Here is a 26,456-nt window from a genome sequence, read left to right as displayed (position 1 = left end):
CATGTTGTAATAATAATATATCTTCTGCTCTTCAGTGGTGACTAACTCGTCACATAATCTCAGCTTATCTATAAAGATGCCCGTGATCTTATCGATTGTTTCACCTCTTTGTCTTAACTAGATGAACTCTTCCTTGATCCTGTTGATAACTGCCTTGGGACTATGGTGTTTAAGGAACGGCACCTTAAACTCGTCCCAAGTCATGACCCTTGTCGCTTCGGCTCCTATTTCTTTCTTTTTATTGTCCCACCAATCTTTGGCTTGACCCCTCAACTGACCCGTTCCGTAAGCAACAAAGTCACTTACGTCACAATGGGTCCTTTCAAACACTTCTTCGACGTCGCTTAACCATCTTTGACATATTATCGGGTCGACCTCCCTTTTGTAAATTGGCGATTTACACGCCATGAACTCCTTATATGAACATCCCTTACGTTCTCCAGATTTCTCTCTTATGAGGTTGACATTATCTTACAACCTCTTCATTCGTTCTTCGACTAATGATAACACTGTGTTTTGAATTTTGTCTATGAAACCGGATAGACTACCCTCAATTGCCTTCCCCACTTCTTCGGCAATTAATTCTTTCATTTGTTTGGTGCTTGTCGGCACCAGATCATCATTGTTTCTTTCTATCATCTTGAAACTGAAATGTTTAGATCAATTGTTAAACATTTCATTTATAACTTAGCTTTATGAGTTTCGATTTAGCTAAGTTCGCAACTTGCTTTAACCGTTAACATTTAGTGCACTTTCCGGGTTTGAATGTGTTAACACGCTCTTCCCATTCACATTAATTCATCTCTCGTTTCTTACATAAGATAAGATCTACTAAAATGATTAATTAATTCTTACCAGACGATCGATCAAGCTTGAACCGAACACTTTGTTAACAACCTTGAGCTCTGATTACCAACTTGTAATAACCGTCTAAACTTCTATTTAAATTTAATAAAAAAATGCAGGATTTTATATAAAAAGTGCACTACTTCAAAATAAACACAAGACAAAGTTTCAAAGTGACCACATACTAGTTATCTACCAACTAGTTTAGATATCCGTGACATAATTAGTAATTTGTTTACATCAAAAACATTGTCTAAACAAAGGTTAAATTAACGCGAAAGCTTGCAAATTTGTGTTCGGTTCTTTAAAACATGCTTGATCGCCATCCGGAAAGTCCCCTTTGTCACCTAAGGTCAAAACCACTTAAAATGTTAGTTTTGACATTTATATAGAGGGTAAAAACAAGTTCCAGCATTGAATCATGAAAAATAAAATAAAAATTCAAATTTGTCCTGTCACGTGTCGCGATGGCTCATCACGTGGCGCGACATCGCGCCGTATCTAAGTGATCCTGTCGCGTGGCGCGGGGGTAGCATTTTCCAGCAGGTGCAGGTTTTTGACCTGCATTTCCTGCTAGCTCCAAAAATTCCAAGTTAAAACTTCAAAAGGTCATAACTTTTGATCCGTATGTCCGGTTTAGGTGATTCTTTTTTCTACATGACTGTAATTTAATTATCGACGCGTCTATTATGATTATCATACCGAAAATTTGGTTTACGGACCGAACGACTAAAAAAATCACTATGCAATTATTCGACCCATTCTATTTACACTCATTTTGCTTCCTTTTTAATAGCAAACATAAGGCTCCTTTTTCCCAACTTCCGGGGCTTATTATCACCGGCATTTCATTACCAATCTTATGGCTTCATGCTCTTGTGATTGTTACCGCCTATGTTAACTATTAAAACCCAAACACTACTAATTACACCAATATTCGACCCGTTTGGTTCATCTATGGAATCCTCCATTATAATGACTACCAAATGACTTCTAACTGATTCTTAACTTATTAATTCAAGTAACGAACATTGTCACTTCAATTAACACAACCTTTATTCTACAACACAACTATACATATTCTAGTTATCAAATTACTCAATGTAACGAATCAAATTACATACCTTCAAAGCACGCCCTTCAAACGCAAATCGCCACCGGCTTGTCCGCTCGACGCTCCGGTATCCTTTCCTATAGAGTTCAATCATGGCACGTTTAGAACTCTTTTCAAATCATATATCGCATATTTTACTGAAACATCGAAATTATGCGTTTAACTTCAAATTTCCATTTTAAGCCTTCTTTGAGGCATTTCCACAAACACTTTAAGGGCAGAATTTCTACATGATGTAATAGCAAGTTCATAACTTGTCATATAGCCCTAATTTACATCAATCAAACTATCTTATATCAATGTTAGCCTCTATAATTCTGAAATCACTTTACAAATGTCAAATTACACTAGAAAAACCCCCAATTTACTAGTGTTTATTAAGTTCTACATAACCCACTAATCACCTACAATGGTGTTCATGAATTTTACTAAAATTAAGCATGATTTCAACATGTACTTGTCTAGGGTTTACTCCTTGACACTACAATGTTCCTATTTCATCTATATAACACACATGCATCATCAGATTTCGGATTCCCTAAGTTCATGAGAATTTCAAGTAGAGAATTTTTATCAAATTTCACATACCTTATGATCTCCTTATAATGGGGATCACTAATCCAGGCTCGAACTTCGTTTTGGGACTGATCTAGACCTTCAATTTGTGAGATTTAGGAGAGTTTAGGGTTGAAGAGGAGCTCCAAGTCGCCCCCCTGTGTTTCAATCGACTAGACACACTTTTGTCTGTGTTTGGTGTGTGTTTTGTTTAATTAATTGAATCTAGTTTCAATTTTAACACCTTCAGTCCCTCAACTTTCGTTTTTATTTTGTTTTAACTCTTTAACCTACTCATAAATCACCATCTAACTAGGTTAGTGTCATTCCTAGTTAGTTTATTTTACTTATTTATTTACAACTTATTCGTAATATAAGAATTTGTATTTTCGAGGTGTTACATATATTCTTTATTTATGGTGTTATATACTTTATTGAATGGTGTTATATATGTGTTGAATGGTGTTATATACTTACTGAATGGTGTTATATACTTCTTGAATGGTGTTATATACACTCGCTGAATGGTGTTATATGTCACACCCTGGCTTTTGCGGAAGCGTGGGTTTATTTTGGTGTGACTTCTTAATACCATAGCAACAATCATAAATATGCTATATGATAAAACACAAGATGTTCATCCATTCATTAAGTTTAAAAAATACCACAACATCATTGTTTGAAAATATCGACACATAAAGTAAGTTACAAACATGACAAGATTAACAGAGTTCGCAAAGACTCGTCAAAAGTATGTAAATAAAAACCCAAGTTTAGAATTGTGTATCCCTTCCAGGAAAGGGATTCACCTCCTAAACTCAACAACACGGATGACATCTTTATTCACTACGCAGCCTTGACACAACGCATACTCCGCCAGATCCACTAATTTCCTGAAATACATGTAGTTTGAAAAATCAACAAAAAGTTGAGCGAGTTCATGTGTATGTGAGATGTATAAACCTTTGTAAACAGTGTATGTATGAAAATCGCTGGTATGTAGCAATAAGAAAAAAAAGATCACCAATGGGTTGCAAAGCCACTGGTATGTGTGAAATGGTGCAGGAAGTACTCAAACCTAGCAAATTTGTACCGGGCTTCCGGCTGGAAGACATAGTCACCACTATGGGCCGCCCCAGCCTCACGGGTGTGGGCTCGCTACACCCAAATAGATCTATCACTCATGTCCCTCGGTCCTACGACGAGGATTAATGGCCTTAAGTGTTGTACCCACCACTCACATGATCTAAGTAGTAAACCCTCCTTAAGCTAACCATACTGTGTATAAAAATGTCTATATAATTGTAACATGTATTTCACCCCCGAAGTTGTAAAACTGAAAACAGTTAAAAAGAAAAGGGAGACATGAACTCACTAAAGTGTGTCTCCTGTATCGTACTCAAATCTCTGGTCTCGTCAGCAAATACGACCCCCTACAATGTACTAATGTCTATTAGACGAACTGGTCTTGCCTTGCTTTTGTATTTTGGGTTTGAGTTACGTTACTTTGTTATTGTTTCAAGTCATAACTTCTTGTTAAAATAATAATAACTATTTTAACTTAGGTTTTATTTTTAGGATTTCGGAATAATAGTTAGACAACTATTTCGTGTTCATACTTCTCAAGTATTTTAAATGTGTATTTCCTTCCCAAGGATGGGGGTATTTATATATGTATTTTGGTGGTTCCAAAAATAATATATTTTTAAATTCCACTAAAAAAATTATATCTAACACATTTGTCAAATTAATGTATTCCCAAAATATATATACTTTTCCCAAAAATAATATATTTTCATTCTTTGTGTCCAAATAATATTTTCCCAAAATATATTCGTAAAAGTATTTCCGGAATAATAAAACATGATGGCATTTTGATAAGTTACACCATTTTGCCCTAAATAATATAACTAGTTCACAAAATAACCAAATAATCACACAAGCGTTTTAGCATAAAATATATGTTCTAAATATATATTTATCCCTTTTTATTTAAGAAGGTCAACCTCCGACACTTGTATTTTGTTACAAAAATTATGGCGAAGTTTATATTCGAAACACAAGTTATAAAATATACTTGTAATATTTGCTTGGAAAAATATTTTCTAAGTCTTGGAATTTTTAGAAAATTTCGCCAGAGTTTCCCCTAAAAACGGAGGTGTCCATGCTATTAAGCATATCGTTTTCTTTTCAAAAACAATCAACAATCATCAACAATCAATCTTTACATTACCAAGAGCAAATATATATGGGTTACACCCTAATCATGAACTTGATACATTCCGAAAACGCGTAGTAACTTGGTAAAGCTTTTAGTGGGCTTAGTTACCTTCCAAAGCGTATTTATTTCTTTAAAAATCATTCTTATAAAATAATTTAGTGTTTACAGCTTGTAAACCATTTTTACAAAAATAAAACTTTTGAACTCTTCTTGTAAATAAAAGATTTTCACACTTATTTCACTTCCAAAAATATGTATGTGTATGTAAAAATCATAATCTTTTAGAGATCGTTTCTTGAACTTGGTTTGTTTACAAAACTATTTTGTAAAGTTTGGATCAACATGATCATCCATCAACTTGTTCACTTATATTTTAAGAAAATCATTTTTATTCAAGTTCATGATCAAACTAGAAGGTGGTTATTTAGGTAGCACATAACCACTTTCTATTCTTGTTAACTCATGTTCCTAAACCTTATTTAACAAGATCATATGGTGATTAACATCACACAATCAAGAATCATCATAATACTAACAACATGTTCACTACAACATCATACTATCAACATTTCATCTTCAAGTAAACTTTTATGTTCATGTTTCATGTAAAGTTTTATGTTCATCTTCTTAGTGTTCTTGTTCTTTGGTGTTTTGAACATAACCATCCTACTACAACTTTTAACTATGAAACAAGATGAACAAGAGTTAAACAAGAGCTTACTACTAGCACAAGACTAGGGAAGAATCTAGTGAAGAAGATGATGAGAAATGATGATGAAGAAGCAAGAAACAAGGTCCTTTGATGCTCCACAAGTTGCAAGCTCCTTTAATCCTTCTTCTACACTTGAAGGAAGCTCAAAAATGGATGAATGGGGTGGTGGAATGGTGGTGATGGTGGCGGTTGGGTGTGAGCCGAGAGAGGGAGAGAAGAAAGTGAAGGAGAGAGTGTGATAATGAGGGGTATGGTTGTGATCTTGGCCATGCTTAAATAGATACTTTCATATGTTTTAGTAACTCCAACAAGCAACCAATCCAATAAACAAATGAATATAATCTTGAACAAGATACGAGAGTATGGTGGGGATGGTCCTTGTGACCGAATCGGTTAGGGGGGGGGGGGGGTTAAGGGTATCATTTTGCAACTAAATGGTAAAGACTAGTTAGATTTCCAAGTATGCTCTTACATATGATATTTATTTGATATTTAGTGGGTGTTAGGGTGTTCGGGGATCATGACAAGCCAAGAAATAATGAAACAATGTGTTTGGCAAAAATTTGGTGTTCCGGGTAATGTCCGGTTATCCAGTCAGATACTGTTCCGTTAAAGTGTTTAATTATTCCTTAATGTGTCTTTTATATATATTTTTGTAACACAATTAATCCCCGGCACTTAGGAATGTATACGGGACCATTCTGCCATATTTTTGCACTTTACTAGTATGTTTCAGTGCTGAATTTTATAAACAAATGCAGAATTCTGCATTTAAAGTGTGTTTTAGGCACTTCCCGGCACTATAACTATCACCTAGTGACGCAGTTTTATGATCCTCACTTCCCTACACTCCATACTAGTGTAGTACCTTATCCCTGGCTCATACTGGGCCTCAAAAACACTGTCTGCCTATTGCTGGCATTGTCAGCATGTTTCTGAATCATCCGTTCAGTGTGCTAACTGTGCTTTGTGCATCAAGTATGTCACTAATGTTTGTGTGTAATAAATGGAGTGACAGTATGAAATATGATGCATATGTTTGTATGATATAAAAATAATAAAGCAGTTTAAATTGTCAGTTGTAATCAAGCACAGTCATTAAGCACATAATTAAATTTAATTAATTGTACAGTACCTGTAATTGTGAGGGTTGTCACATTCTCCCCCCGTTAAGAAAATTTCGTTCTGAAATTTTTGGTTCTGCTTCTAGTTGCAGGGGTCTTGGGGAATAAATGTGGGTACTTTTCTTTAATACAATCCTCACGTTCCCACGTGAATTCTGGCCCATGTCGTGCATTCCATCGAACTTTGACGAGTTTGACACTACTCCGGCGTGTCTTGTTAACTTTCCAATCGGTAACCTCAACAGGTTCTTCGATAAAGTGGAGTGTGTCGTCAACATGAATTTCGTCGGTAGGAATGACAACTGTTTCTTGAGTTGGACTCTTTTTCAAACTTGATACATGGAATGTATCATGAACGCCATTCAATTCAGCAGGTAAATCCAACTTGTATGCTACCAACCCAACCCTTTTCAGAATTTTGAATGGACCGATGTAATGCGGATTCAACTTTCCACGCTTTCTGAAGCGTGCCACACCCTTCCAGGGTGAAACCTTCAATAAAACCATGTCTCCCACCCCAAATTCCAGAGGTTTCCTTCTTAGGTCCGTATAACTCTTTTGTCGATCACGAGCCGCTTTGATGCGCTCTCGGATCTGTGCAATCTTGTCTGTCGTTTCCTGGACTAATTCCGGATCAACTAGTTGTCTATCACCCGCGTCGGCCCGACAAACCGGTGATCGACATTTGTGTCCATAGAGAGCTTCAAACGGTGTGGCTTGAATACTTGCATGGTAACTGTTATTGTATGAAAATTCAACAAAGGGTAGGTGAGTGTCCCAACTTCCACCTAAATCCATTACGCAAGCTCGCAGCATGTCTTCCAATGTTTGAATTGTTCGTTCGCTTTGTCCATCTGTTTGCGGGTGAAAAGCAGTACTCAGATTCAACTGAGAACCAAATGCTTCTTGAAAGGATTGCCAAATCCTTCACACGAATCTTCCATATCTATCAGAGATAATCGAGAGAGGCACTCCTTGACGTTCAACAATCTCTCGCATGTATATTTCCGCAAGTTTACTCGTGTTGTCTTTTTCCTTGATTGCCAAAAAGTGTGCGAATTTTGTTAGACGGTCTACTATCACCCAAATCGTATCGTGGCCCTTGGGCGTCCTTGGCAATTTCGTTATGAAGTTCATGGAAATCTGTTCCCATTTCCACTGGGGTATTTCAGGTTGTTGTAAGAGACTTGAAGGCTTCTGGTACTCGGCTTTTACTTTGGCGCATGTTAAGCATTTACCAACGTATACCGCAACATCGCCTTTCATTCTTGGCCACCAATAGAAATCCTTAAGATCTTGGTACATCTTATCCGCTCCTGGATGAATCTAGTACCGTGACTTGTGAGCTTCATCAAAAATAACCTTTCTCGAACCACCAAACAAAGGAACCCAAATTCGTTTCATGAAGCACAACGTTCCTTCCACGTTTGGTACCAACTACTTCTCCATCCCACGGAGGTATTCATTCTCAATATTTCTTTCCTTGAGAGCTTCTCTCTGCGCGGCATGAATGCGCAATGAGAGGTCCGTTTGAACAATCATTTCCAAAGCCCTAACCCTTATGGGCTTGATTCTTTCCTTCCGACTCAGGGCATCGGCGACCGCATTCGCCTTCCCTGGGTGATATTTGATTTCACAGTCGTAGTCGTTCAATAGTTCAACCCAGCGTCTTTGCCTCATGTTAAGCTCTTTTTGATTGAAAATATGCCGTAGACTCTTTTGATCCGTGTAAATTGTGCATCGCGTGCCATATAAATAATGTCGCCAAATTTTCAAAGCAAACACCACTGCGCCCAATTCTAAATCATGCGTGGTGTAATTTTTCTCGTGGACCTTTAGCTGGCGAGAAGCATATGCTATAACCATCTGACACTGCATCAATACACAGCCTAAACCCTGGCGCGAGGCGTCACAATATACCACAAAGTCGTCCGTGCCTTCGGGTAGAGATAAGATAGGCGCGTCGCAAAGCTTGTTTTTCAAAAATTGAAATGATTCTTCCTGTTTATCTCCCCAATCAAACTTCTTGTCCTTTTGGGTAAGGGAGGTCAAAGGTTGAGCGATTTTCGAGAAACCCTCAATGAACCTTCGATAATAACCGGCCAGACCTAAGAACTGTTGAATCTCGGTTGGCGTCTTTGGAGTTTCCCAACTGATCGCCTCAATCTTTGTGGGATCCACATGAATTCCATCTCCATTAACCACATGACCAAGAAACTGGACTTCGCGCAACCAGAACTCGCATTTTGAGAACTTTGCGTACAACGTCTCCTTTTTAAGTAGCTCTAAAATGGCTCTTAAATGCTGCTCATGCTCTTCCTTCATCTTTGAGTAAATCAAAATGTCATCAATGAACACAATCACAAACTTATCGAGGTACGGCTTACAAACTCGGTTCATCAAATCCATGAATACAGTTGGCGCGTTTGTCAGACCATGCGTCATAACCAGGAACTCGTAATGTCCGTAACGAGTCCTAAAAGCAGTCTTGGGAATACTTTCCTCTTGTATCCTTAACTGGTGATAACCAGATCGCAGATCGATCTTTGAGTAGAAACTTGAACCTTGTAATTGATCGAATAAGTCATCAATTCTCGGCAAAGGATATCTATTCTTGATGGTCAACTTGTTCAGCTCCTGGTAGTCTATACACTTTCGAAAACTACCATCCTTCTCTTTGACAAACAAAACTGGAGCTCCCCAAGGCGAGAAGCTTGGCCTGATAAATCCCTTATCTAACAACTCCTGAAGCTGCGTTGACAATTCTTGCATCTCCGAAGGCGCAAGTCGATAGGGTGCCTTAGCACCAGGCGTGACGCCTGGAACTAAGTCAATGCGAAATTCGACTTGCCTTTGTGGCGGCAATCCTGGCAAGTCTTCTGGAAAGACTTCAGGATATTCCTTTATGACTGGAATGTCCTCTAGTTTCGGCTCAGTGGCTTCTTTATTCACGATGTGTGCCAAGAAAGCAACACATCCCTTCCGTAGACACTTTCTAGCTTTCAGGCAGCTAATGATCCTCAAAGGCGTATCGCGCTTCTCTCCGTGCACCACAATGGTTTCTCCATTCGCCATTGGGATGCGAACGGTCTTCTCATGACATATAATCTCGGCTTTGTTGCTTGATAACCAATCCATCCCTACTACCACGTCGAAGCTTCCCAACTCGACTGGCAGTAGATCCAGCGTAAACTCATGTTCTCCCAGCTCGATTACGCATCCTCTGATGACTTCATTTGTTTCAACTAGCTTTCCATTAGCCAGTTCAATTGAGTATGGAATGTCTAACTTACTAGCAGTTAACCTAAGCATATTCTTAAATTCCAGCGATACAAAACTATAGTCGGCACCAGTGTCAAACAGAACAGATGCAAAACGTTGATTTATAGGGAACGTACCAGTGACAACATACGGGTCCTGGCGTGCTTCCCTTGCTCCAATGTTGAAGACTCTGCCTTGCGCTTGATTCAGTTTTGGGCATTCCCTTTTAAAGTGCCCCATGTCTCCACAGTTGAAATAACCTGGTCCTTGACCATTCCCATTTCCATTTCCACCTTGCGCATTGCCTTGGTTGCGATTCCCACCTCCAGCTTGGTTACCAAAATTTCCCCGATTGCCATTTCCGCCGTTCCCTCCTTGTGGGCGGTTTCCATTTCCATTACCCCCACGGTTATTGTTACCAAAACCCCTTTGGCCACCACGGCCAGCACCAGTACCAACCCAACACGTATTCTTCGAATGACCCTCCTTCCCACAAGCCTCACATCTCCTCAATCTGCACTGGCCGAGATGGTGGTACTGGCATGTATCACATTTGGGCAGAGCGCCCATATATCCTTTCCCTTTTTGTTCACTGCCAGTCTTTACCTCAGCTGGCGGTTTTGTATCCCTCTTCTTGTTGGCACTGTCGGTACTTTTCTTAAAGTTGGAGAATTTCCTCTTGTTCTCCTCTGATGATTCGACATGTGTCTCCTTTTTCTTTGGTTTAGAAACTGAAAACTTGTTCAACCGAATGGCTTCTTCGGTAAGTGCCACGCTGAGATCAATGGCTTCAGTAATTGTTGAAGGCTTGGACGTGGTTACCATGCTCATGATCTGTGGTGCCAACCCCTAGATGAAGTGCTCAAGGCGTTTAAATTCGGGCGTGACCATGTACGGCACCACATGGGAAAGATCATGGAACTTCTAAACATACTCAGCGATTTTTGGGCCTTCCGTCTTTAGGTTCCAGAATTCCATTTCTAGCTTTTGTATCTCAGCCCGCGAACAATACTTCTTCCTCATGAGCTCATTCAGCTCATTCCATGTTAACGCATATGCCGCCGCCTATCCCAATGTTTGCACTTGCAGATTCCACCATGATAGGGCACCATCACGAAAAAGCTCTGAAATGTATGTAACTTGTCTCTGGGAGCACACTTGCTCATCCTTAGAATAGAATCTGTCTTTTCTGCCCACTTGACGAAGGCAACAGCACCCCCAGTGCCATCGAATTTTAGGGGCTTACAGTCAAGGAATTGTTTGTAGGTGCAGCATGTACAGGCAATATTGTTAACAGTCAGCATTAGTGGATGTGTAAGAAGTATCCAAATGTAACGTAATGTGACTCAAGGGACTTAACATTACCATCAGGTGGGTTGTTGTTGTTGTTGTTGTTGTTGTTGTTGTTTGAAGTATTCCTGCTTGTTTCTGCTTGGGAGGCCGCATACTGTGCTATAGCTGCGGCAATTAGTCCCTGGAGTTCTGCCTCAGTAGTAGGCAGGTGTGCGTTTCATCGTGGAGGCATCTTCTAAAAGATGATCATATTGGTCAGGTCATAGTAAGTATAGTAATTATGCATATATAATAATATCCATCGACCTCATAACACATAACATCCCATGTTATAATATAAAGCAAATAATTCAACAAAGCATGTAGTGAGAACGTTGCCATTGAGCTTTCATTAATCACGACCACAATATAGTTTTACATGTTTTACAGTACATCATACATCCAAAATAAGATCATAGGGTTACATCACCCCCAAAAATACAAGTCAGTCGACACAAATCATATACAAAAGTGTGGTCTTCCAAAAGTCTTCGTATGTTGGCCCAATTGCGACTTTCTCACCAAAACATCCTACCTGCACCAAACCAAAATGTAGCTACGTTGATGGCGGAGGAGGAGGAGGAGGAGGAGGAGGAAGATAAGAGAAAAGCAAACAGCGCATGTGCACCCAATCCTCCTCAAGGGCATGAATAACGCGCAGCAAATAGGCAATCTGCTGCTCAGGTGTAAGGAAACGAACATCCAAATCAGGGGGTAGCGGAAGCGGAGCGTGTGGTGCGGCAAAAGGAGTCTGACAGTGACACGGGGGAGGACGTGGAGTCCTCTCTAACTCCCCGACTCGACGACTCAGAGCATCCTGCTGTAGCTGCAGGGATTCAAGTATGTCCTCTGTGGAATATCCGACATGGAAAAGGTGATACGGGTCTGATAACGGCATAACATTGGGCGTACACCATAGAAACGGCTCGCCCGAAGGTACAAAAGATGGTGTAGTGTGAGGGAACTGGGACATGAACGGAACAGATGATGATACAGGTGGAGCAGGCTGCTGCCTCGATGAACCCTCCCCAGGACGAGGTGGAGGAATATCCTGGAGGAATGTGACAGGAAGATCGGTGCGATGGACATCAATGATGTGTGGGTGGAAAAACGGAACATCAATAGGTGCGGAAACAGGTGCTACAGGAGGAGTGACTGGTAGCACGAACGGGGGATAATCATCATCGTCGATCCACCCGTTGTGGGTGTCGGCGTATCGAGGGTCGACATCCGTGGCAAATAGTGCATGGTCGACAACAGGTGGTGCAAGAGCGGGTGCATCAGCAATAGGAACATCCGCCAATGGTGGCGCAACAATAGGAATATCAACAATAGGTGGTGCAAGGGCTAGTGCATCCACAAGAACAGGGTCGTGCACCGGTACAGGATCAGGAGCAATAACAGGCTCTGGTGCCACGACAGGCTCAGGGTCGACAAAGTCCATATCAAAGTCGGCAGGTATATCAAGAAACTGATCAATAGGAGCCACTGGTGCCTCCAAGGGCTGGTCAACAGGAATAAACCCGATCTCGTGATCGGGATCAAAATCAGGAGGAAAAACTGGATCAAACTCGTCCTCGAAGTCATGATCAAACTCAAACTCGTGGGGTGAACCAGGTACAGCTGACATCGCTATGTCTGGGTCAGCCCCAGGAGAGTAGTGCTGCACGCCCTGGTCGTGTAAGGAAGCGGATGCCACAGACTCAGACGATTCTGGACCAGGTGAATCAGAAGGAGCCTCCTCCACAGGAGCCTCAGCAATAGGAATGGCGACATCATCAGCAATCGGGGCCCCACCCTCATGGTCGTCCTCAGGGGGACCCTCAACGAAAAGATCGATGTCGTCATCAGACACAACATCGAGTGGCAAATACGCTACGGGAAATGCGGCAAGTGGAGCAGGAGCAGGGATCTCAGCAAGAGGTAGATCCCCAGCTAGAATGCCATCAGCGGGTTGAACCTCATCCCCGAAGTCGGGCAGAGCGAATGGCTGAAAATCATCATCATCCGTGCTCGTGGTATCTGATGTGTAAACCTCTCCCTCGGATGGTATCTCATCATCCGATATAATCGCCATGGGGTCCAATGTATCTGATACTCCAGTATCAGAAGAAGAAGCCATAGTGTCTGTAACACAACCACACATATGCACATACATCAACATATAATCAAGTAAACATGTAGGTCTTAATAATGCAAGCAAGTAATCATCCTTAGTCTTCCCCAGACTATCCCTCACAGTCTCTCAGACTGAACTCCCTAGCCTCTTAGACTAACTTCCTGGTCTCTAAGACCACTCCCAGTCTCTAAGACTAATCCCCTGGTCTCTAAGACCAACTCCCTGGTCTCTAAGACCAAACCTCCCAGTCTCTAAGACTAAATATCCCCAATCTCTAAGATTGAACCCCTCGGTCTCTAAGACTGAACCTCCCTAGCCTCTAAGGCTGAACTCCCTCAGTCTCTAAGACTGATACATAAATTTTGAAATGTGTAATTGTGCCCTTTGTAAAAATGTTTGTGTCCTGGATCTGGACGTTTTGTGTATACAATGTAAAAATGTTTTCGTGAGAGCCCTAATGATCATAGTCTAGACTCGAGAAAGAATCCTAGTTCGCTATGATCGAGGCTCTGATACCAAGCTGTCACACCCTGGCCTTTGTGGAAGCGTGGATTTATTATGGTGTGACTTCTTAATACCATAGAAACAATCATAACAATGCTATATGATAAAACACAAGATGTTCATCCATTCATTAAGTTTAAAAGAATACCACAACATCATTGTTTGAAAATGTCGACACATAAAGTAAGTTACAAACATGACAAGATTAACAGAGTTCACAAAGACTCACCAAAAGTATGTAAATAAAAACCCAAGTTTAGAATTGTGTATCCCGTCCAGGAAAGGGATCTACCTCCTAAACTCAACAACACGGATGACATCTTTATTCACTACGCAGCCTTGACACAACGCATACTCCGCCAGATCCACTAATTTCCTGAAATACATGTAGTTTGAAAAATCAACAAAAAGTTGAGCGAGTTCATATGTATGTGAGATGTATAAACCTTTGTAAATAGTGTATGTATTAAAATCCCTGGTATGTAGCAATAAGGAAAAAGAGATCACCAATGGGTTGCAAAGCCACTGGTATGTGTGAAATGGTGCATGAAGTACTCAAACCTAGCAAATTTGTACCGGGCTTCTGGCTGGAAGACACGGTCACCACTATGGGCCGCCCCGGCCTCACGGGTGTGGGCTCGCTACACCCAAATAGATCTATCACTCATGTCCCTCGGTCCTACGACGAGGATTAATGGCCTTAAGTGTTGTACCCACCACTCACATGATCTAAGTAGTAAACCCTCCTTAAGCTAACCATACTGTGTTTAAAAATGTCTGTATAATTGTAACATGTATTTTACCTCCGAAGTTGTAAAACTGAAAACAGTTAAAAAGAAAAGGGGGACATGAACTCACTGAAGTGCGTCTCCTGTATCGTACTCAAATCTCCGGTCTCGTCAGCAAATACGACCCCCTACAATGTACTAATGTCTATTAGACGAACGGGCCGTGCCTTGCTTTTGTATTTTGGGTTTGAGTTACGTTACTTTGTTATTGTTTCAAGTCATAACTTCTTGTTAAAATAATAATAATTATTTTAACTTAGGTTTTATTTTTAGGATTTCGGAATAATAGTTAGACAACTATTTTGTGTTCATACTTCTCAAGCATTTTATATGTGTATTTCCTTCCCAAGGATGGGGGTATTTATACATGTATTTTGGTGGTTCCGAAAATAATATATTTTTAAATTCTACTAAAAAAATATATCTAACACATGTATTCCCAAAATATATATACTTTTCCCAAAAATAATATATTTTCATTCTTTGTGTCCAAATAATATTTTCCCAAAATATATTCGTAAAAGTATTTCCGGAATTATAAAACGTGATGGCATTTTGATAAGCTACATTATTTTGCCCTAAATAATATAACTAGTTCACAAAATAACCAAATAATCACACAAGCGTTTTAGCATAAAATATATGTTCTAAATATATATTTATCCCTTTTTATTTAAGAAGGTCAACCTCCGACACTTGTATTTTGTTACAAAAATTATGGCGAAGTTTATATTCGAAACACAAGTTATAAAATATACTTGTAATATTTGCTTGGAAAAATATTTTCTAAGTCTTGAAATTTTTAGAAAATTTCGCCAGAGTTTCCCCTAAAAACGGAGGTGTCCATGCTATTAAGAATATCGTTTTCTTTTCAAAATCAATCAACAATCATCAACAATCAATCTTTACATTACCAATAGCAAAAATATATGGGTTACACCCTAATCATGAACTTGATACATTTCGAAAACGCGTAGTAACTTGGTAAAGCTTTTAGTGGGCTTAGTTACCTTCCAAAGCATATTTATTTCTTTAAAAATCATTCTTTTAAAATAATTTAGTGTTTACAACTTGTAAACCATTTTTACAAAAATAAAACTCTTGAACTCTTCTTGTAAATAAAAGACTTTCACACTTATTTCACTTCCAAAAATATGTAAGTGTATGTAAAAATCATAATCTTTTAGAGATCGTTTCTTGAACTTGGCTTGTTTACAAAAATCTTTTGTAAAGTTTGGTTCAACATGATCATCCATCAACTTGTTCACTTATATTTTAAGAAAATCATTTTTATTCAAGTTCATGATCAAACTAGAAGGTGGTTATTTTATGTATCACATAACCACTTTCTATTCTTGTTAAATCATGTTCCTAAACCTTATTTAACAAGATCATATGGTGATTAACATCACACAATCAAGAATCATCATTATACTAACAACATGTTCACTACAACATCATACTATCAACATTTCGTCTTCAAGTAAACTTTTATGTTCATGTTTCATGTAAAGTTTTATGTTCATCTTCTTAGTGTTCTTGTTCTTTGGTGTTTTGTGTCACACCCTGGCTTTGCGGAAGCGTGGTTAATTTGGTGTGACTTCTTAATACCATAGCTTAACCATAACAAAGTTATATGAATAAAAACCATGCAAGATCATCTATTCAAATAAGTTTTAAAATCCAAAAACTACAACATTGTATCAACGGGAACACACCCTAACGACATAATCATTGTTCGACAAACATAAACATCAACATAACATAAACACAGTTTAAGGACTGTGACTTGTCCAGGAAAGAGTCACATTCCCTAAACCCGGATGACCTCGTACTAGTGCAGCGGGAAAACGTGCCATACCGTGCCAGATCCTTTAATTCCCTGAAATACATGTAAGTTGAAAAATCAACAATAATGTTGAGCGAGTTCATGTGTAAGTGAGCAAATAACTTTTGTTTGTATAAAAATCCTGGTATGTAGCAAATAAGGAAAAAGAGATCACCAATGGTTTGCAAGGCCATTGATATGTGTGAAATGCAAGTAGGAAGGCTCAAACCTAGCAGACTTATGCGCTGGGTACAAAGTCACCCCGAGGTCCGTTATGCTGGGCCTGGGGTTGGGCTCGCTACACCCAAGTAGATCTACCGCTCCTGCCCCTCGGTCCTACCCTGAGGATTAATGACCTCAAGTTTCCGCCTACCCATTCACATGATCTAAGTAACAACCCTCCTTACGCTAACCATACATGTAAGAAATATTCGTAATCATAGTAACATGTATTTCACCCCCGCAGTTTAGAAAACTGAAAACAGTTAAGAGAAAAGGGGGACATGAACTCACAGCGGTGCGTCTCTACCAAGTAATACTCCAAGTCAAGCAGCTGTGCAACGACCTACATGTGCTAACTCTATTAGACGGATGGCTGTGCCTTAGCTTTAAGGTTTAGGTTTTGGGAAATAGTTAGACAACTATTTCGTGTTTACATTCTGTGCATACTTGGTAATTATTCTCCTTCCCAAGGATGGGGGATTTAATACATGTGCGTTCGTGATATATTATTAAGTCTCACTTAATATATATTTATTTCTAACTCCAAAATATAAATATTTTTCTCAAAAATATTATATTTTTACTTTACAAATTTTCTCCCAAAATAATACTTTGTCCAAAAATACGCGTTTAAAGTATTTGTTTAAATTGCGTAAGTTACGTTTTAACGATCGAGTGGTAATAGTAATTACCGGTGTAACTTATATGATTGTCGTGAAAGCGTTCGTATTATTTTGGATTCGTTACTTTCGATAATATTATTTTTACCCTAAAAATAATATTTATACACTTCACAAAATAATAGACAAGTGATGTTGTGAAAAATATATTTACAAAATATATATTTATCATGTTTAATTTTGTGAAAACCCCACCTCCGATATTTGTAAATAAAGTCGTGGCGAAACTTATATTTTGAAAACATGTCGAAAAGTATTTCTAACACTTATAGTGAAAATAATTCTAAGTGTTAGGTTTTGGAAAAATTTCGCCAGAGTTTCCTCTGTAACTGGAGGTGGCCACGCTTTCAAGCATATCATTTTCTTTTACAAATCAATTCAACAATTTTCTTATTCACTCAAAATAATGTCCAACACATCAAACTAGTTCATAACATGTTAATCGCAAAGATTTCATGAACTTGTGATTTACTCAAAAATACGAAGTAAATCTCATTACTTTTAGCAGATCTTTATATAAATTAGTCCGGTTTCGTAAAAACCTTGCTTTTAAAGAAATTTCGTCTTCACAACTTCTCGTAAATTTTACAAAAATTGTTATTTTGTCGAAACTTTTGTGCTACACAAGTGCTTACACACTTGTGTGTTCTAAAAATCATACTTGTTAGTGTGAGATCCGTTTTTAGAAAACATGATTTCTTTGATACTCGGTCCTTTGAAAATACCACTTGTAGATCCGTAGATCTACTAGTTTTAAACACTATTTTACAAGTAAAAACGCTTTTACACAAGTTCATGATTCGTGTGTGGTAGAGTTTCACCCTTTAACCCTTGTTTCATTCAAAACAACCTTATGTCATGATCTATGTTCATGACTAAACTGAGTTAAATGATGATCCGAGCTACCACAACATACATCGGGTCCAAATAACCACACAATTCAATTACTAGATCATTTACACAACATATAAGCTTTTAACCATCTTTTTAAGTGTTTTTAGTAAACTTTAACGCATCATCATGTAAGTTTACAAGTTTCAACCGTTACACATCATATTAACCACTTCAAAATAGTTCGAGAGGGTGATTTAAGCAACATACCACTAGCTCGAGGCTAGGGAAGAATCTAGACGCAAATAGGGTGGATAAAAGCAAGAGAAGGAGGTCCTTCAAGCTCCGAGTGCACCAAGACTTCTTATACGGGATCCTTGACACTTGTGTGGACTTGGAATGGGATGATCAAACTCGAAAAAGATGATGGATGGTTAGGGGGGTTCGGCCGAGAGTTGTAGAGGGGAGAGGGAGAGTGTGTTTGTGATGTTATGGAATGTGAATGTTCATGTGTGCCATCCAATGTTCTTATAGACAATTGCAAGATTATGGTCCAAAGGTTTAGGTGCTTTCTAGATATTAGACAAATGAAAATAAAATAATTAAAATGGTACAAGGTATGTCCCCTTAGATGGGGACGGTTTCTAAAAGGGGGGGTAGTTTGGTTGGATTGTAACTATTAGTTGGGTATTAGTTAGGTTAAGTAAGTTTGTTAAGTGCTTAACCCGGTTAGTTGTGTGTTGTGTTTTATAGCGAGTGTTAGGGTATTCAAGGATCTTAACTGGCTCAGAAAAAAGACAGATAATGTTAATGGCAATATTCTCATGTTCCGGGTATAGTCCGGTTGTTCGGTTGGATAGTAATCCGTTAAAGCGCTTAACAAAGCTTTAGAGTGTCGTTAATACCATTTTAATTGACACAACTTATTCCCGACACTTTGGAAAGTGTCTAGTACTATTTTTCTCATGTTTTGGCACTTTATTAGCTAGCTAGAAGCTGAATTGCTTATTAAAGTGCTGAGTTTTGTGCTTAGTGTACGTTTTAGGCACATCCAGTCATTGTATCCTATTTCTAGAGACGCAGTTCTACAACCCTTGTATCCCTACACTCACTATGGGTGTAGTGAAATATTTCTGGCTCATACAGGCCTTAGAGGCAATATCTGCCTGATGCTGGCTTATCAGCATGTTCAATAGGTTATCCGTTCATAGTGCTACTGTGCTTTTGTGCATCATGTTTGTCACTAAGGTTCAGCATGTAAATAATGTAGTGACGGTAATTAAAGTATGATGCAGGTATGTACAAGTATCAGAAATCAAGTAGCAGTTCATCAGTAATTTCAATTAAGCACAGTAATTAAGCAGCAATTAATTATTAATTAAGTCGTACGGATACCTGGTTTAGTGAGGGTTGTCACATTCTCCCCCCGTTAGAAAAATTTCGTCCCGAAATTTTAAGTTCTGCTTGTAGATGCAGGGTTCTTAGGAAATAAGTGGGGGTATTTCTCTTTCATCCGGTCCTCACATTCCCAGGTGTATTCAGGACCATGTCTGGCATTCCAACGAACCTTGAAGAGCTTGACACTGCTCAGGCGGGTCTTGTTCACCTTCCAATCCGTAACCTCAACAGGTTCTTCAACGAAGTGGAGCGTGTCGTCAACATGAATTTCGTCGGTAGGAATGACAACGGTATCTTGCGCTGGGCTCTTCCTCAAATTTGATACGTGGAACGTATCGTGAACACCATTCAGTTCGGCAGGTAGATCCAACTTGTATGCTACGGACCCAATTCTTTCCAGAATTCTGAACGGGCCAATATACCGCGGATTCAAGTTCCCACGCTTCCCGAAGCGTGCCACACCCTTCCAGGGTGATACCTTCAACAAAACCATATCTCCTACCTCAAACTCCAGAGGTTTCCTTTTTCGATCCGCGTAGGCTTTCTGACGGTCACGAGCCGCACTGATGCGATCTCGGATCTGTGCAATCTTATCTGTGGTTTCCTGGACCACGTCAGGACCAAACAACTGTCTATCACCTACGTCAGACCAACAAAGCGGTGATCTGCACTTGCGTCCATATAAGGCTTCAAATGGTGCGGCACCAATACTGGTGTGGTAGCTGTTGTTGTATGAAAATTCAACCAAAGGCAAATGCTTATCCCAGCTACCGCCCAAATCCATAACACATGCTCTCAGCATGTCTTCCAAAGTCTGTATCGTCCGTTCGCTTTGCCCGTCGGTCTGCGGGTGAAACGCGGTGCTCATATTCAATTGCGAGCCAAAAGCTTCCTGGAAGGATTGCCAAATCCTTGAGACAAACCTTCCGTCTCTATCAGAGATGATCGAGAGAGGTACTCCATGGCGTGTAACAATTTCTATCATGTAAATTTCGGCCAACTTGCTCGTATTATCCTTCTCTCTGATAGGTAAGAAGTGCGCTGACTTCGTTAATCGATCCACTATTACCCAAATAGTGTCATGGCCTTTTGGCGTTCTTGGCAACTTCGTAATAAATCCATGGAGATTTGTTCCCACTTCCACTTGGGAATCTCTGGTTGTTGCAGAAGTCCTGAAGGCTTCTGGTATTCGGCTTTAACCTTACCGCATGTTAAACACTTGCTCACATAAACAGCAACATCGCCTTTCATCCTAGGCCACCAGTAGTAATCCTTAAGATCTTGGTACATCTTATCCGCTCCAGGGTGGATAGAGTACCGCGACTTGTGAGCTTCATCGAAAATAACCTTCCTTAAACCTCCAAACAAAGGAACCCAAATCCTTTTCTCAAAACATAACGTTCCTTCCTCGTTTGGTACCAATAGCTTCTCCATCCCACGGAGATATTCTTCTTCAAGGTTCCCTTCCTTGAGAGCTTCTTCCTGCGCGGCACGAATGCGCAAGGAAAGATCGGTCTGAATTATCATTTCTAAAGCCCTAACCCTTATGGGCTTGATCCTCTCTTTTCGACTTAGGGCATCGGCGACCACATTTGCCTTCCCTGGATGATACTTTATCTCGCAGTCATAGTCGTTCAACAACTCGATCCATCGTCTCTGCCTCATATTCAACTCCTTCTGGTTGAATATGTGCTGTAGACTCTTGTGATCTGTGAAAATTGTACACTTCGTACCATAAAGGTAGTGTCTCCAGATCTTTAAAGCAAAAATCACTGCGCCGAGTTCCAAATCGTGAGTGGTATAGTTCTTTTCATGTACCTTCAGCTGGCGTGACGCGTAAGCAATAACCTTTTGGCGTTGCATCAACACGCAACCCAATCCTTGACGTGAGGCGTCACAGTATACCACAAAATCATCTGTACCTTCAGGTAGTGCTAAGATTGGCGCGTTGCAGAGCTTATCCTTCAATATCTGGAACGTTTCTTCCTGTTTGATTCCCCAATCAAACTTTTTATCTTTTTGCGTGAGGAGCGTCAATGGTTGAGCGATTTTTGAAAAATCCTCAATGAATCTTCGGTAATAACCAGCCAAACCTAAGAATTGTCAAATCTCGGTTGGCGTCTTTGGCGTTTCCCAATTCTTGATCGCTTCGATCTTGGTGGGATCAACATGAATTCCATCTCCATTCACCACGTGTCCAAGGAACTGGACTTCTCGTAGCCAAAACTCGCACTTAGAGAACTTGGCATACAGTTGTTCCTTCTTCAGCAATTCCAGAATGGCCCTTAAATGTTGTTCGTGCTCGGCCTTCGTCTTTGAATAAATCAAGATATCATCGATGAACACTATCATGAACTTATCCAAGTACGGCTTGCAAACTCTATTCATCAAATCCATGAAGACTGCAGGTGCGTTTGTTAACCCAAACGGCATAACGAGGAACTCGTAGTGTCCATATCGAGTTCTGAAGGCTGTCTTCGGGATACTCTCCTCTTGTATCCTTAACTGATGGTATCCAGATCGATCTTAGAGTAAAAGCTTGAACCTTGCAGTTGGTCGAATAGATCATTAATCCTTGGCAGAGGGTATCTATTCTTGATCGTCAGCTTGTTCAGCTCCCGGTAGTCAATACACATACGAAAACTACCATCCTTCTTCTTGACAAACAAAACTGGAGCTCCCCAAGGCGAGAAGCTTGGTCGGATAAATCCCTTGTCTAACAACTCTTGAAGTTGTGTCGACAGCTCTTGCATCTCAGACGGAGCAAGTCTATAGGGTGCCTTAGCCACAAGCGCAGCGCCTGGAACTAAATCGATGTGAAACTCGACTTGCCTCAGAGGCGGCAATCCAGGCAAGTCTTCTGGGAAGACTTCTGGATATTCCCTCACGACAGGGATGTCTTCGATCTTCGGTTCTTCAGCTTTCTTATCTACAATGTGTGCCAGAAAGGCAGCACATCCCTTCAGCAAACACTTTCGCACTTTCAAGCAGCTGATAATTCTCAAAGGCGTCTCACGCTTCTCTCCATGAACCACAATTGTTTCACCATCTTCGGTTGGGATACGAATGACCTTTTCATGACAAACTATCTCAGCCTTGTTGCCTGATAACCAATCCATTCCTACCACCACGTCGAAGCTTCCCAACTGGACTGGTAGTAGATCCAGAGCAAACTCACGCTCTCCCAATTCGATCACACAACCTCTGATAACTTCATTGGCTTCTACCAACTTTCCATTAGCCAATTCGATCGAGTACGGAATATCTAATTTACTACCTACTAAACCAAGCATATTCTTAAAATCTAAGAATACGAAGCTATAATCGGCGCCAGTATCAAATAAAACGGATGCATAGTGTTGGTTTACAGGGAACATACCAGTAACAACATTGGGATCCTGGCGCGCCTCCCTTGCTTTAATGTTGAAAACCCTTCCACGGGCTTGGTTCAACTCTGGGCAGTTCCTCTTGTAGTGCCCAAGATCACCACAGTTGAAGCATCCGGATCTTTGCCCATTTCCACCAGCTTGATTATTTCTCTGATTACGATTCACAACGCCCGCTTGATTAGCATTGTTAACTCGATTTCCATCACCTCCATTGTTCCCTTGTGGGCGATTTCCATTTCTGCCTCGGTTGGTGTTTCTGTTTCCGAATCCTCCCTGGCCTCTCTGGCCAGCTATGGCCCAACAAGAATCCTTCAAGTGGCCAGTCTTTCCACAAGCTTCACAAACTTTCAAACCACAACGGCCAGAATGGTGGCGCTGGCAGGTATTACACTTGGGCTGGGTGCCCATGTATCCTTTTCCTTTCTTCCCACTACCAGCTGTAACCTGAGCTGGCGTGCTTGATTCCCCTTTCTTAACCACACTGCTAGTGCCTTGCTTGAAGTTCGAAAACTTCCGCTTATTACCTCCTGATGACTCCACATGAGTCTCTTTCTTCTTTGGCTCAGCTTCATCAAACTTGTTCAGGCGAATAGCCTCCTCTGTGAGAGCCACGCTCAAATCAATCGCCTCAGTAATAGTCGCAGGCTTGGAGGAGGTCACCATGCTTATGATTTGAGGAGCTAATCCCCAAATGAAACGTTCAATTCTCTTGAACTCAGGAGCGACCATGTAGGGTACCACATGCGATAAGTCATGGAACCTCTGAACGTATTCTGCGATCTTTGGACCTTCCATCTTTAAATGCCAGAACTCTGTTTCCAATCTTTGGATTTCAGCGCGGGAACAGCACTTTTTGCGCATAAGTTCCTTCAGTTCGGTCCAGGTCAGCGCGCAGGCAGCAGCTTCACCAAGTGTCCGTACTTGCAAATTCCACCAAGATAGGGCTCCATCCAAGAATAGCCCAGAGATATAGGTGACTTGCTGATCTAGTGCGCATTTGCTCATGCGAAGAATAGATTCAGTTTTCTCAGCCCAACGAACAAAGGCGACAGCACCTCCTGTGCCATCAAAGTTGACTGGCTTGCAGTCTAGAAACTGCTTATAGGTGCACCCTGCACGTACAGTATAACATGTGAACGGCATTAGCATCTTGGCTATAGATATCCAATTAGGTCATGGTATGTCTAAATGACTTAGTATTACCATGAGGTGGGTTGTTGTTGTTGCCAGTGTTGCCTGAGTTGCTTCCACTAGTCCCTCCTTGAGAGGCGGCGTATTGTGCGATGGCAGCAGCAATGATTTGCTGGAGTTCTGCCTGATTGGTAGGCATCTGCGGTTGTTGACGTCTCGGCGGCATCTTCTAAAGATGTGTTTACGTCGGTCAGGCCATAGTAAAACGTGCGTATATAATAATAGTAATAGTACATAACATCTCATGTTATCAATATATCATTCACATATCATCTCTTGTCACAAATATCATTCACACAACATCCCATGTCATAAAAACATAAATAATCAATCAAGCATCAAATATGATGAGAATACTGCGATTGCCATATATCGAGACCACATAGTAAGTGTATCAGTACATCACAGTGTCATACAACATCAATCGACTAGGGGCTACATCACCCCTGTCCAAAAACTATATCAAATCAGTGTCACTACATCCCACGTACAAAATCAACAAAAGTCATAATCAGAAAGTAGTCTTCAAAAATGTTGTGCAATCAAAAGCAATCGTCGTCTTCTCACCAACGTCTACCCAAACGGCACTGATGAGCTCTATATGGATGGCAGTGGAGGAGGGGGAAAGTGAGTGTAAAACAAACGACGCAACTGGAGCCAGTCCTCCTCCATGGCTCTCTGAGTACGAAGGAAAGAAGCAACCTGCTGCTCTAGTGCAAAGAGGCGTGCAGCATAATCTGGGGGTACAGGTCGAGAAGGCTGCAAAGGAGAGTGGGTCTGACCCTGGCACTGACACGGCGGCGGCTGAGCTCTCTCCAGCTCCTGAATGCGCTGTGTGTGTGCCTCGTGCTGAAAAACGAAAGACATCAAAACGTCCTCAATAGTGTGCCCCACATGGAAGGGATGGTAGGGGTCGGTCGGTGGCATAACAGGTGGTGACGACCAAAGTAACGGCTCACTGGTGGGATCAAAAGGTGCCACACGAAATGGAGAAACAGGGGGTAAAACAGGTGGAAACTATGGCATGAAGGGAACAGATGTCGGCACATGCCCAAAGGGATGGGCCGAGGAACCCTCTCCAGGTCGTGCTGGAGGTGTAAACTGAGCGAATGAAAAGGAGGTATCAACGTGACGGGCATCAGTGATCTGAGGGGGAATAGGTGGAACCTCATCATCAGCAGGAATCCACCCGTGCTGTGCATGCTCATCTCGTGGATCCATGTGGGTCGCGAACAGTGCATGCTCGGGCTCTAGTGGAATGGGATCAGGTGGGGGAGCAGCAAGAGGGTGAACAGGTGCATCAGCAATAAGTGGGTGATCAACATGATCGGCAGCAATGACATGATCGCCCTCCAACAACGGAGCATCCACAGGGTGATCATCAGCAGGTGGGTCAGCAATCACAGGCTCAATACGCATGCCAACATGAACGGGGTCATGCTCAAGCACAGGGTCTAGAGCGGCTGCCTGCTCAGGGGCGATGGCAGGCTCGGGATCATCAAAAGCCATCTCAAAGTCAAACTCAGGGTCGATGGGATCCACTGGGTCAGCTGGGTCGACTGGATCCTCCATAGGCTGATCCATAGGTATAAACTCTATATCCTGATCCGGGTCGAATCCTGGGGGAAAAATAGGATCGGAATCCTCCACATCATCATGGTCGAAAGCAAAGCTAGGTATAGGGGCAACAGAGGATGCCTGGCCAGGATCTGAACCATGTGAAAAGTGCTGTGCGCTCAGAGTGTGGGAAGGTGCGGAGGCCACAGACTCGAAGGAGTCTGGAGCAGGTGAGTGTGCAGGTGACTCTGCAGCTGGAGCATCTGCCAGTAGTAAAAGTCCTCCGTCGGCTATGAGGGCCTCGCCCTCCTCATCGTCCTCTAGGAGATCATCGTCAAACAGATCAATATCGCTATCAGCCTCGGCGTCAATAAGTAAATCGTAGGCAGGGTAAACAGCTAAGGGTATGGGTGCAGGGATCTCCACTAACGGTAGGTACTCAACAAGAGGGCCATCGGCGAGCTCATCAGCCTCGTCAGGTAGCGCGAAGGGCTGGAAGTCGTCCTCGTCCGTGCTAGAAACGTCCGACGTGTGCACCTCGTGCTCTGAAGATGCTAGGTCATCAGATACTATAGGTCTAGGTCCTGTGGTGTCTGAGTCGCCAATACCAGGCGAGTCCATATGTCTGTAACATAAACACAAATATGCACAAAGAATCAGTCATACAATCAGGTAAACACATTAGTCACCAAGTAAGAAATCACATAATTCTCCTAGTCCCACTAGCCTCCCAGTCTCCTAGACTGACACTCCTAGTCCCACTAGCCAAATTCCTCCCATTCTC

At 41.1% G+C, this 26,456-nt stretch overlaps 1 protein-coding gene across 1 annotated transcript; it reads right to left on the bottom strand.

The window, feature by feature from the left end:
• Positions 1 to 471: 471 nt before the first annotated feature.
• On the bottom strand, positions 472 to 10,658 carry LOC110875854 (N66 matrix protein-like). The gene is made up of 2 exons (XM_022124048.1): positions 10,069 to 10,658; positions 472 to 646 (listed from the first exon to the last, which is right to left on the bottom strand). The coding sequence occupies exons 1-2, from the start codon at positions 10,656 to 10,658 to the stop codon at positions 472 to 474; spliced, it is 765 nt and encodes a 254-aa protein (XP_021979740.1).
• Between the last annotated feature and the right edge of the window lie 15,798 nt (positions 10,659 to 26,456).

This window comes from Helianthus annuus, chromosome 9 (genome assembly GCF_002127325.2).
Source record: "Helianthus annuus cultivar XRQ/B chromosome 9, HanXRQr2.0-SUNRISE, whole genome shotgun sequence".
NCBI lineage: Eukaryota > Viridiplantae > Streptophyta > Magnoliopsida > Asterales > Asteraceae > Helianthus > Helianthus annuus.
The sequence above is the reverse complement of the archived record's forward strand: the minus strand, read 5'-3'. Positions and strand labels throughout refer to the sequence as shown.

What these genes read in the sequence shown, in the direction of transcription:
- LOC110875854 (XM_022124048.1), bottom strand. Translation starts at nt 10,658, where the DNA reads ATGGTAACCACGTCCAAGCCTTCAACAATTACTGAAGCCATTGATCTC. An exon ending in TTCAACTGTGGAGACATGGG is followed by an intron (nt 647 to 10,068) that starts GCACTTTAAAAG and finishes TAAACATTTCAG; the next exon opens with TTTCAAGATGATAGAAAGAA.